The 12,329-nt window shown below is 35.8% G+C and overlaps 1 protein-coding gene across 4 annotated transcripts in view; it reads right to left on the reverse strand.

Moving 5' to 3' along the window:
- LOC139134897 (dedicator of cytokinesis protein 3-like) overlaps positions 1 to 12,329 on the reverse strand; it is a 69,335-nt gene that overhangs the window by 27,021 nt on the left and 29,985 nt on the right. For 2 of the 4 annotated variants that reach the window (XM_070701984.1, XM_070701982.1), the window contains exons 9-18: positions 12,262 to 12,328; positions 11,538 to 11,670; positions 7,875 to 7,950; positions 7,410 to 7,504; positions 6,182 to 6,307; positions 5,773 to 5,897; positions 5,153 to 5,315; positions 4,757 to 4,860; positions 4,186 to 4,212; positions 386 to 560 (exon numbers count right to left, since the gene is read on the reverse strand). In XM_070701984.1, coding sequence (XP_070558085.1) covers positions 386 to 560; positions 4,186 to 4,212; positions 4,757 to 4,860; positions 5,153 to 5,315; positions 5,773 to 5,897; positions 6,182 to 6,307; positions 7,410 to 7,504; positions 7,875 to 7,950; positions 11,538 to 11,670; positions 12,262 to 12,328 — 1,091 coding nt within the window. The remainder of the gene's footprint in view (positions 1 to 385; positions 561 to 4,185; positions 4,213 to 4,756; positions 4,861 to 5,152; positions 5,316 to 5,772; positions 5,898 to 6,181; positions 6,308 to 7,409; positions 7,505 to 7,874; positions 7,951 to 11,537; positions 11,671 to 12,261; position 12,329) is intronic. The other 2 variants (XM_070701985.1, XM_070701983.1) reach the window with 1 other exon arrangement.

Consider the following 12,329-nt stretch of genomic DNA (forward strand, 5'->3'; position numbering starts at 1 on the left):
TTCTCTGCAAAGCTTTGATTTCTTCAAAATCATTAAATGACAATGATCAATCAAATCAGTGCTAACAACAGCACTCTTGAAGGAGATGCCCTATTTAGAAATGATTCATTACAATGTAGAAATTTGAAAATTGTATGGCTCGCCATAAAAGTATCAGAACCATCTATACTACATGTCATTTTATTCACATTTCACTTGGCAAGTAATATATACCAATGTAATAAACTATTAACTGACATGATAAATACTCCAAACAATATGCTGTTATCTCACTTTACAAAAGAGCACCACTTGGTGATCTTTCACTGCTATTTGGATTTCATTGCTTTAAATAGAAGAATTTTGCATTTCCATTTATTGACAGAGTAAATTTACTTTTACGTACGGTTCTGTGGAAGTTTGGTCGAGCAGACTCTTGTGGTGATGAAGAAGTTTTCCTTCAAATTCCTCTGATAACTGTTGTTACCCATCACGGACCCTGGAGCAGTCATCATGTCTGCTGGGCCACTCGGTAACTTGAGGTAAATATGGGTGCTGCCGAATCTATGGTTCTCCTCACACTGTAAAACAGTAAGTTCAATCCCTTGTTATAATCAATATTTACTAACTTTGATGTTACACTGATGTATTATCGGTATAACAGTAATTATACACTTAAAGCACCAGTAGTTGTGACTTTTGATGAGTTTTTTCATTATTTTTGTTATGTATGTCAATTACACCTTCTTGTTCTACTCCCAGAAGCATATTCATATACCCACTACTTAGCTTGTCAACACAGTGTGTATATGTGTAAAATGCATGGTTATTGTTTACATTTGAATTCCAGTCTGGACCAGAATTCACTTGTCAACAATAACAGTGCAGTTTACAAATGTACAGGCTGAGTTGACAAACTGAATACTGAGTATATCAATATGCTTCAAGGAGTTGAACAAGAAACTGTACAACTAACACTGAAAACAACAAGCGACCTAGCGGCCGATATAGCTCCGCTGTGTTTATGTAGAGAATAACTATTTTTGACACATGTTGATGAAGAAGGGTGGAAATCTTTGATAGCTCGATGCAGTGGCCAGAAAAAAGTGGCTAAAATAAGCTGCAAAAATACGCAATTGAAGATTTCATCATACTTTGAATGTATCACATAGGATCATCCCTAAGAACATGTCAACCAAAGCTATCTGATGAGTAGTTTTTGAGAATAAATTTTTTGACCAAAAATGGCAACAATTGCCCCCAAAAGTAAAAATTGCAGATTTCATCATAATTTCAAAAGATCAAATTTAGTTCAGCTATAGAAACCTGTATACCAAATTTCAAAGCAGTTGAAAGTGTTAGACAAGTACTTTTTGAGAAACGCATTTTTTGACCAAAAATAGGAAAAATTGCCCCAAAAATTCAAAATTGCAGATTTCATCATTATTTCAATAAATATCATTTAGTTCATCTATGGAAACCTGTATACCAAATTTCAAAGCTATCAGATGAGTAGTTTTGAATAAACACATTTTTTGACCAAAAATGGCAAAAATTGCCCCAAAAATACAAAATTACAGATTTCATCAGAAATTCAATATATTACTTAGCTCATCTGTAGAAACCTGTATACCAAATTTCAAAGCTATCAGACCTGTACTTTTTAAGAAACACATGTTTTGACCAAAAATTGCAAAAATTGCCCCAAAATTACAAAATTGCAGATTTCATCATAATTTCAATAATTATCATTTAGTTCAGCTGTAGGAACCTGTACACCAAATTTCAAAGCTATCGGATGAGTAGGTTTTGGAAATACACATTTTTTGACCAAAAATGGCAAAAATTGCCCCAAAAATACAAATTACAGATTTCATCAAAAATCAATACATATTACTAAATTCATCGATAGAAAACTGTATACCAAATTTCAAAGCTATCAGATGAGTAGTTTTGAATAAACACATTTTTTGACCAAAAATGGCAAAAATTGCCCCAAAAATACAAAATTACAGATTTCATCAGAAATTCATATATATTACTTAGCTCATCTGTAGAAACCTGTATACCAAATTTCAAAGCTATCAGACCAGTACTTTTTGAGAAACACATGTTTTGACCAAAAATGGCAAAAATTGCCCCAAAATTACAAAATTGCAGATTTCATCATAATTTCAATAATTATCATTTAGTTAATCTGTAGGAACCTGTACACCAAATTTCAAAGCTATCGGATGAGTAGTTTTGGAAATACACATTTTTTGACCAAAAATGGCAAAAAATTGCCCCAAAATTACAAAATTGTAGATTTCATCATAATTTCAATAATATCATTTAGTTAATCTGTAGGAACCTGTATACCAAATTTCAAAGCTATCGGATGAGTAGTTTTTGGAAATACACATATTAGGTTTTCGGAAATACACATTTTTTGACCAAAATGGCAAAAATTGCCCCAAAAATACAAAATTACAGATTTCATCAAAAATTCAATACATATTACTAATTCATCGATAGAAAACTGTATTCCAAATTCAAAACTGTCAGACCAGTACTTTTTGAGAAATAAATTTTTGACCAAAAATGGCAAAAATTGCCTTAAAAATGCAAATTTGCATATTTCTGCACAATTTGAACAAATCTGAAATAGATCATCCCTAGGGACCTATGTACCAAATATCAAAGCTATCTGACTGGCAGTTTTGAAGAAGAAGATTTTTAAGGATTTTTTTACCAGAAATGACAAAAATTGCCTGTAAAATACAAATATGCAAATTTCGCCACGATTTGAACAAATCTGACTGAAGTCACCCTAAGCAAACTGCATATCAAATTTCAAAGCAATCGGACAAGCAGTTTCAGAGAAGAAGATTTTTTTACCAAAAACACCAAAAAATGCCCCAAAAATACAAATATGCAAATTTCACCACGATTTGAACAAACTGAAGTGAGGTCACCTTAAGTGAACTGCATATAAAATTTCAAAGTAATTGGACTTGGGTTTCAGAGGAGAAGGCAATTGTTGACGGACGACGACGGACGACGACGACGACGGACGACGACGGACGACGGACGACGACGGAAAATCAACCTATTTGATAAGCTCCGCGTCGCTGACAGCGGAGCTAAAAATTGTGAAAAAAATCATCGCAAGACAAAGCTACTGTCCCTTTAATTCAAAATGCCACAAAGTAACATCAAATGCATATAAAATCACAAACTGTATTTGCGATGTAAGTATCAAGCATAATTGATCATAAGTATACATTGATAGATAAACCAAATGAATAAACTGTATTAAATCAAAGAAAAAGAGAATTACAGCTAGTCAATATTACATTTTATTGTTGAATTTTTCAAGGTCACCTAAGATGTACTGCACACCTTGTGATCAAGTCAGTGAAGTGAAAGAAAGCAATGTTAATATTATGCATAAATATGGTCCAAAGATCAATAATTATTGCTTTGAGAACCAACATGCATGCTGCAATCACAGTTCACGTGTTCAAATGACACTGCTTTTTAACCTGAGATTAAATCAGTTACGCTGTGCCAATGTTTAGCATTACACCTCCTAAAATAAATTCCTGAATGAAATTCAGTATCGCCTGGAAAAAATACACTGAATGCTGCTCAAATATTCTTTGAGTGTGAAGAGAATGCCACATCAGCATAGAAGTGCTGCAGCTGATTTTGTGAAATTAACAGCTAGAACAGCGCTCACACCTTGCGCTTTCTCACCATCTTGTGCAGTTACATAGCTGTGCTAGTACCCAATGTTTATTCAGCAATATAACTTTACCATCTTGACCTTGTGGTATTATTACTGTGATAATAATCACTTGGCTGTGAACGACTATGACAGTTCATCTACCTGTACATGTGACCACACGACTGTGTGTTCACTACATATTTCCCTTGTAGACAAGAGATTGCTGGCATTACACAGAGTACAGTACAGTATCAAACATAGTAAGATTTAAAGGTTTATGAGATACACATGTAAGGGGGAATATGAGGTGTATCATGCAGCACTGATGCACACACTACACCAGGAATGATAAATGGAAGCAATGATGCACACGGTACATGCTGATGGATAGGTAATTTGTCACACACCTTGATACTTACAATATCACATAAACATTACCAATGATACACATGAACAAAGGGAATACAGGAAAGTGAGGTAGACATGGAACTTACATGAAATTTGTATATTTGATCATCATACTGTTAAAAAGAAGACAGAAATTCATTATAATTATTACTGATCAATCTGATGTAGGAGAGGTTCCGTGTATGGACGTACGTAACTTTTAGGAGTGAAAGTATGTGTGTACATAGATATGAATTAGTTTTGTCCGGTGGGTGACGGTGATATCAAGTTTGCTCACATGCTTTGAAATGGTTGTGCATCTACAAACATCTCATGGCAAGATTTCCATAAATACAAAGAGGTTTTTAGCATGGAACTTGAGGGAGACAAGGAGAAAACACAAAGACTGTCTGAAACAATGGATCTTCAAAGCCCTCTAGCTAGGTCACTTTGAGTTGCAGAACCTCTAGGTTACTATGTATTTATAGACTGCAGATTCATCCCGATAGTATAAAGAAATCGTTTCCTTTATAACATTTCATGCTGAAGTTGATGTAGACAGTACTTGGCGGTGACAGACGATATACACTGAAATGTGCCCACATTCAAGACTTGAGGTACCATGAATGCTTGCTTATACGGTATTCTTCATGCCTCCAAGAGGCAGAATTATCTCACCTTGTAAACAAAAACTTCATGAGTTCCATCAGCAATTGTTGCGCCGTCTGCCCTGGTCAGATGCATGAAGCCAAATGCATAGAGTTTCTTCTGTGCATCTCTGTCTGCAGGGACACAAGAACAGCCAACATGGTTAGATGTCGGTCAAATTCAGAGCTTGACGGGATGGGGAGAAAATGTAGCTATACCTTGCCTTTTACATTCATCATGAAGCAGGAGTTAAATTCATAGAGTTGTACACATGATAGATACTCCTATATGATCTATCTGAGCTGCGCTGCTTTGAAGCAATGACACAAACTTATGAAACCATGACTGCGACACCACTGCACCGTAGGATGAAATTCCGTGATGCTTGCTGCGAGTCCAAACACATTGGATAACTTTTGAACTTACTTGAACAATGTCTGAATTCAAATCTGACATGAGAGCCTTGGCATTTCTCAGGTGGTATCACCAATTTGACAGTTTCGTTCCATTTGGGTTGGTTGCTGTGGTAATAGATGACTGACTGAAAGTCCGTCTTGAGCGGCATTCCTTCACCAACACTGATGCAATCCTACAACGTAACAGCAAGTGTACCTTTCATTCAGGGTTATGCAATATAGTGCCATTCAAGGTAAACACATAAAATATACAGTGTGCGAGTACCAATATCAAAAGATACCAAGTACCACAAGTTAAGAATTGAAGGGCGACAATGCTGAGTTGACGTTGAGATCAGTTGATATCCCTTTGATTCAAGTTTGCTGTGATAGATAAATAGAAGATTATGAATACAGTGTACAAATGATGTTCAGTTAGGGATTCAGTGATGGCTTCAAGTTCTTTTATTGTTAACTTCAATCCTAAGTCCTTGTCAATTAGAGCAAAACGATTGTCATCATCCAGTAAAATTTCATGAAAACTTACAACAGTTGAAAGCTTTTAAATAAAATGATGACAATTTTTGGTTTTTTTTTGTATTTGTATCGAATACGCTTTTCTGAATAATCAGACAGAATTCAGAGGTTTACCATGATTTGTTTTCCCTCCATGTCATAGACTTTCATGCAAACTTCGACATTCTTGCCAGCTGTCTTGCCACCTTTCTCAAATTCTCCTCTATCTATGGTGATATAGACATCATTCCGTGCATCACCTGGGAAACAGGACAGAAGCTCGGAAGTGAAATTGATGATACGGACTCAAGTGATGCCACAGGCAAAGTGTGAAGACAAAATTGAGGTCAAAAAGGTGGACTTTTGAAGATGTTGACAAAATGCACCAAAAACGTAATGTACAAAGCAATATTTTTTGCATAATGCATGCTTCGTTCAAAGAGAATTCTGTGATGCAAACACAGTAAAAGAGGTGTGAATACATTAAAGTAAACGTGAATATTGAATATTTGCAAAGATATGAAAATGGAAGTGAAACATATACCTGGCATGATGACATCAGCAAAGCCCAGTTTCCTCACTATGTTGATTCCCCTTGAAAACAGCAACGGATTTTCTTTCCTGAGTTGATTCATATCTCCATGTAACATTTTCACACTCAGAGGAATGCCTGTGGATGAATATAGAGTAACATTCACTTGAATCTCAAGATCCAATGATGAGGTATTTAGATATTCCATTAAGTCTTCTTAGATTATTTAACTCTGGCTGTCTAGCACTCTGAGAAAACTCAGTTGTAACTTTTAATCAGATGATCAAAAAAGCCATGTGTAATTTCATTCAATTGAGTGCAACGTTGTATGCACCATGGTCTACAAATCTCATAAACACTTCATCTTTTTGTACGTGTCTATATACATATCCAAAACAAATTTTCTTTGAAAAGGGTTACTTTTGATGGATTGTATGACCAATGTACTCGTGTCTTTAAATGGGACGTTACAGGACTGTGGGTGTACAATAGGGGAATTACTGATGACGCAGCTATTTTCATACACAGGGCGGGAGTTTTTGGATTCTCATAGGATCGCTTTGCCCGTATGATAAATTTGAATAATCATGATGGGCACTTATGTGATATATGCAAAGAGGGGTCAAATGGTCGTACTGGGAACACATTTTGAAACATACATGCGTTCTCTGACAATAAACGGAACATTTCTTCAGTATATTTTCGACTCACGTTTAGTCGCTACATATTCACAGACATCATATGCAAGATTCAATGACAATGAACACCTGAAACATAGGAAAATTATGAGATTCTGGGACCAAACACTGCACGTCCAATCAGTAGCATGGCTTTTTAACATTTGCATAGATTTACGATAATCCAGCTTTTATGGGGGAAGTTCCTGTTTAACAACTTCTATATTTTAAACAATGCAAGACAATGTTTTCTGTCCAATCCACTGGAACAGAACAGAAACAATTCCTATATGTATCACGCTACGTCAGGAATGTGCCTCAGCAATATCTGTTGACACAATATACCCTTACTCAGATGGCAAAGTTTCAGTACAGGATGAAGTTCGCATAAGTTGAAGAAGAATTCTTACTAAACAATGTTGACTTTTCAATATTGACAGTTTTTACATTATCCAGCTATTTAACATAACTGTGTCAAGAATTTATGGCTTACATCAAATGTTGAAATCACTGTCAGGATCCCAATGTCTAAACTTACCATGGATCCCAGTGTCTAAACTTACCATGGATCTGTGAGTTTGAAACATTCAGTTTGCTGGTTTGCTTTTTGATGATGTTTTCATGAAGCGATGGAAAGTCGTGTTCCGAACTTACACAGCTGTGAAAATTGGGAAATAAATTTGGGATTACGTCAAATTAATGGAAGCATAGATAAAAAATACCAATAAAACAAATACCAAAACAAAATGAAGACTGTTCTTTTGCCACAAAAGTGAGTCATGTAGTGGTTTTTCAAAATCTTACTATACAAGCTGTGCTATGTTACACTCACAAGGGTGACCTACACATAATCTGAAGATATCAAATTTCCAGAACGGTTGAGAGACACACTTATCACTCTAAAGAGGAAAAGTAATTGTGTACTAACTACGAATGAACTACTTGACAAGGCTTTCAGAAAACCAGTGTGCCGCATCTCCCGATGTAAAATCTGCATTTCATTTTAGAAAACTACGAAGTAGACTCACTTGAAGATTTTGACATACTGCCCAATATCATCTGTTTGCTCAATGTTAGCTGACAGGATATCATTGATGCTGGCAACTGTGAAAAGACAACAAGATGGCAACGGTCAGATGAAATGTACCCAGCAGCAGAACAAATATTCTTAACATGCACACTTCAAACGAACATACGCACTTGTTCATGTTCAACAAAAGTAAATATGTCATAGTGATAAAATAAATAATGAGATTATAATCAAAAGGTGACAAAGCGATTTGAAGGGGCATTTTCTCTTTAGGACATCTTGTAAACAAACATCTATTTTAATGTTATCCGTTAAAATTTGACTTTGCAAAATGTTATCATGCTTTTTGACATAATACTACAGAGTCCATGAGATACAAAGTACACAGAATTGCAATTTTGTATGCTCACTCCTTTTCAATGGTGTTCTTTTTTGACTTTAAAAGCACGCAAGAGTTAAACTTTGGGACTGAGAGTCACTTAGGAATAGCAAACTTTACTAAAAACACTGTGTTTTACTGATTTCTTGTTATCCACACATCTTTACATGGTCAAATATTCTATGTCAGGATTCATCTAACATGTTCAAAATTTACAAAAAATAGCGTCAATGACACTGTAGCTCCCATCCTGGACTATTTAGTGTTTGTTCTCTGGTCAGATATTTGAACATGTGTGAAAGGGATAAAGTGCATGAAGTGAAAATACTTAAATGAAATGTACTGGAGACAGTGAAATATGTTTAATGTAATTATTCAGAATATAAAATGGAAAAAATACAGAATTAGATATATCGAATACTGTGATACAACCATTAACTCAACAAGTCATTTACAATGACATAGTCCCCAATTGTAATAGGAGTATTAGTCTTGATGGGGCAGGAAAATGTGGTCATTAAGAAGCATCACTGGAGTGTATATGTTGAGATCTATGGGCACATAGGTCTATGTCGTTGTTCCCAATTTGAAACACATGAGGCATGTCTAAGTTATGGTTCTAAATCGGGAAAAAAGATCAGACCTCTAGCAGTATTGGCCAGCCAAGAAATACATATGCGCATTATAAATGAGATACAAGATGTAACATCTTAAGGTCTAATATCCTATCAAAATTGGAGGGTATAGAACTTGTGGTTACTGAAATATGCATATATATGTATAATCAAGGTCAAAGGTCATCGAGGTCACATGACATTTTGAAAAAAAAAATTATATTGCTAATTAATCCCTATATGCCAAAAAATCAGATCTCTAGCTCTATTCGCTTGCCCAGAATTAGATGTGTACATAATTAATGAGGTAAAGCGTGTGTTGTCATAAGGTCTCCCATCCTACTAAATACAAAGGACATAGCACTTGTGGTTACTTATTTATTGACATAAACATATATTTTAGGTAAAAGGTCATCGAGGTCACATGACATTTGGTCAAAAAATTTCTCTCCTATAGTTATCCCTATATACCAAAAATCAGACATCCAGCTCTATCGGCTCGCTCAGAATGAGATATGCGCATAATTATTGAGGTACAGTATGTGGCGTCATAAGGTGTCCAAACATACCAAACATGAAGGGTGTAGCACTTGTGGTTACCGAGTTATGGAAAAATATGTATATTTGAGGTCAAAGGTCACCGAGGTCACGAGACATTTTGTCAAAAAAATTGTTTTGCTAAGTTATCCCTATATACCAAAAATCAGACCTCTACCTCTATTGGCTCGCTCAGAATTAGATATGTGCATAATTAATGAGGTACAATATGTGGCGTCATAAGCTGTCCCATCATACCATACATGAAGGGTGTAGCACTTGTGGTTACTGAGTTATGGACAAATACGTATATTTGAGGTCAAAGGTCACCGAGGCCACGTGACATTTTGTCAAAAAAATTGTTTTGCTAAGTTATCCCTATATACCAAAAATCAGACCTCTAGCTCTATTGGCTCGCTCAAAATTAGATATGTGCATAATTAATGAGGTACAATATGTGGCGTCATAAGCTGTCCCATCATACCATACATGAAGGCTGTAGCACTTGTGGTTACTGAGTTTTGGACAAATATGTATATTTGAGGTCAAAGGTCACCGAGGTCACGTGACATTTTGTCAAAAAATTGTATTGCTAAGTTATCCCTATATACCAAAAATCAGACCTCTACCTCTATTGGCTCGCTCAGAATTAGATATGCACATAATTAATGAGGTACAATATGTGGCGTCATAAGGTGTCCCATCATACCGTACATGAAGGCTGTAGCACTTGTGGTTACTGAGTTTTGGACAAATATGTATATTTGAGGTCAAAGGTCACCGAGGTCACGTGACATTTTGTCAAAAAAATTGTTTTGCTAAGTTATCCCTATATACCAAAAATCAGACCTCTAGCTCTATTGGTTCGTTCAAAATTAGATATGCACATAATTAATGAGGTACAATATGTGGCGTCATAAGGTGTCCCATCATACCATACATGAAGGGTGTAGCACTTGTGGTTACTGAGTTTTGGACAAATATGTATATTTGAGGTCAAAGGTCACCGAGGTCACATGCCTTTTTTTCTAAAAAAATTGTTTTGCTAAGTTATCCCTATATACCAAAAATCAGACCTCTAGCTCTATTGGCTCGCTCAAAATTAGATATGTGCATAATTAATGAGGTACAATATGTGGCGTCATAAGCTGTCCCATCATACTATATATGAAGTATGGTAGCACTTGTGGTTACTGAGTTATGGACAAATATGTATATTTGAGGTCAAAGGTCATCAAGGTCACATGACATTTTGTCAAAATATCCGAGATATCTGCGTGAACGGATGGACTCACAGATGGACGAACAGACGGCACTGACCCAAATGACCCAATATATAAGCTCACTGGACTTCATCCTAGGGGACTAAACATTGTGTCACTGCATCCTTTTTGCAATATGAATACGATGAGAAACTAAATTTTTATTTTTCGTGGCCTTATACATGGGAGTCTATGGAGATCTGCCTTATACATGGGAGTCTATGGACGTGTAAACTAAAAATATGCAAATTTCACCACGATTTGCCCAAATTTGGGAAAGGCACTCCTATGCACTTCCATACCAAGTTTCAAATCAATCGGACTTGTGGTTTCAGAGCAGGAGATTTTTTGACCAAAAATGGGAGAAAATTACAAAAAAATTCATGAAAAATAGCAAGTCCAAGATACTGACCCAAGATGTGCACAATCATTTCATGTCAGCCCAAAGTACTTACATGCTAATTTTTCATGTAATCTGCTCAGTGGTTATTGAGTTTTTTCAATTTTGACTGTTTTTACATTTTTTCACTTAATTTGCATATTTTTGGCAATGACAACTTCATTTGAACAAAATCTCATCTACAGCCCATAATCCATATACACACCAAATATCAAGATGAAATGTACAGCGGTTTTGGAGTTTTTGATGTTGACGGACAGACATACAGACATACAGACATACAGACATACAGACACACAGACATACAGACATACATACATACAGACATTTCCCTGGCCTATAAGAATAGCTTCCATTGCCATATATACATATGGCTATGGGAGCTAAAAATGGGTGATGTAATTTTTCAAGAGGTATTCAACTCAGTTTCAGAAAATTCTGAATGTTGAGGACTATGGCAATCAAGTACCTCCACATCCATAGGGTCGTCTGTAGACTTGATCTGACTTCTTCTTTTCATTTTCCTTGAATAACATCCTTCCCACTCTGACCACATGTACAACAACATATAAATCTCTGGCAAGGTCAGCTTGACCTAGATCCTGAAAATGATGACATAAAACAGACAAGAATTACTGATTTCATTTATGTTGACAGTTTTGTGACTATAGTAAAAAGGGTATTTCCTAATGCATTATTATCTCTCAGCATCACACTGTGTACACACATACAGTGCCAGTTGAACGATACCACGTATAAATCTACCACTGTCATTTTCCAGTAAAAATGGGAACCTACCGGTACACCATTGAGAACACTGCAAATGTACTGGAGTCAGGTGGTGCAATGCATGTCGATACAATATCCATTGCCATACTCGTGTTCAAATATATACGCGCAAGTACTTTGAGCATGTCAAGTCCAAAATTTGAGGTTCTCAAGAGTAATTTGTTTCTGTTCCAAGCAGAGTGAACTTACTGGACAACTTCTGCATGTCGTTTGTGGGTGGTTTTATGGCACAATATTTGCAGCATGAGAACCAACTGACATACCACATTTACATGTGTATGAGTATAATACTGTGATAATTCCATCTCCCATTTTCTGGGGATATTTGAAAATGATGTATATTTCAGTATGAGATCTTAACTTAGACAAGTTCAAATAAGGACTTCAGTTGAACAGATACTTACGGTATAGAGTGCAGAATGGCTGGATGGTTTGGTTTCTGTCTTGCTCTTTCTTGTCATGAATCTTTCAC

This window comes from Ptychodera flava, chromosome 6, assembly GCF_041260155.1.
Source record: "Ptychodera flava strain L36383 chromosome 6, AS_Pfla_20210202, whole genome shotgun sequence".
NCBI classification, from domain to species: Eukaryota; Metazoa; Hemichordata; class Enteropneusta; family Ptychoderidae; genus Ptychodera; species Ptychodera flava.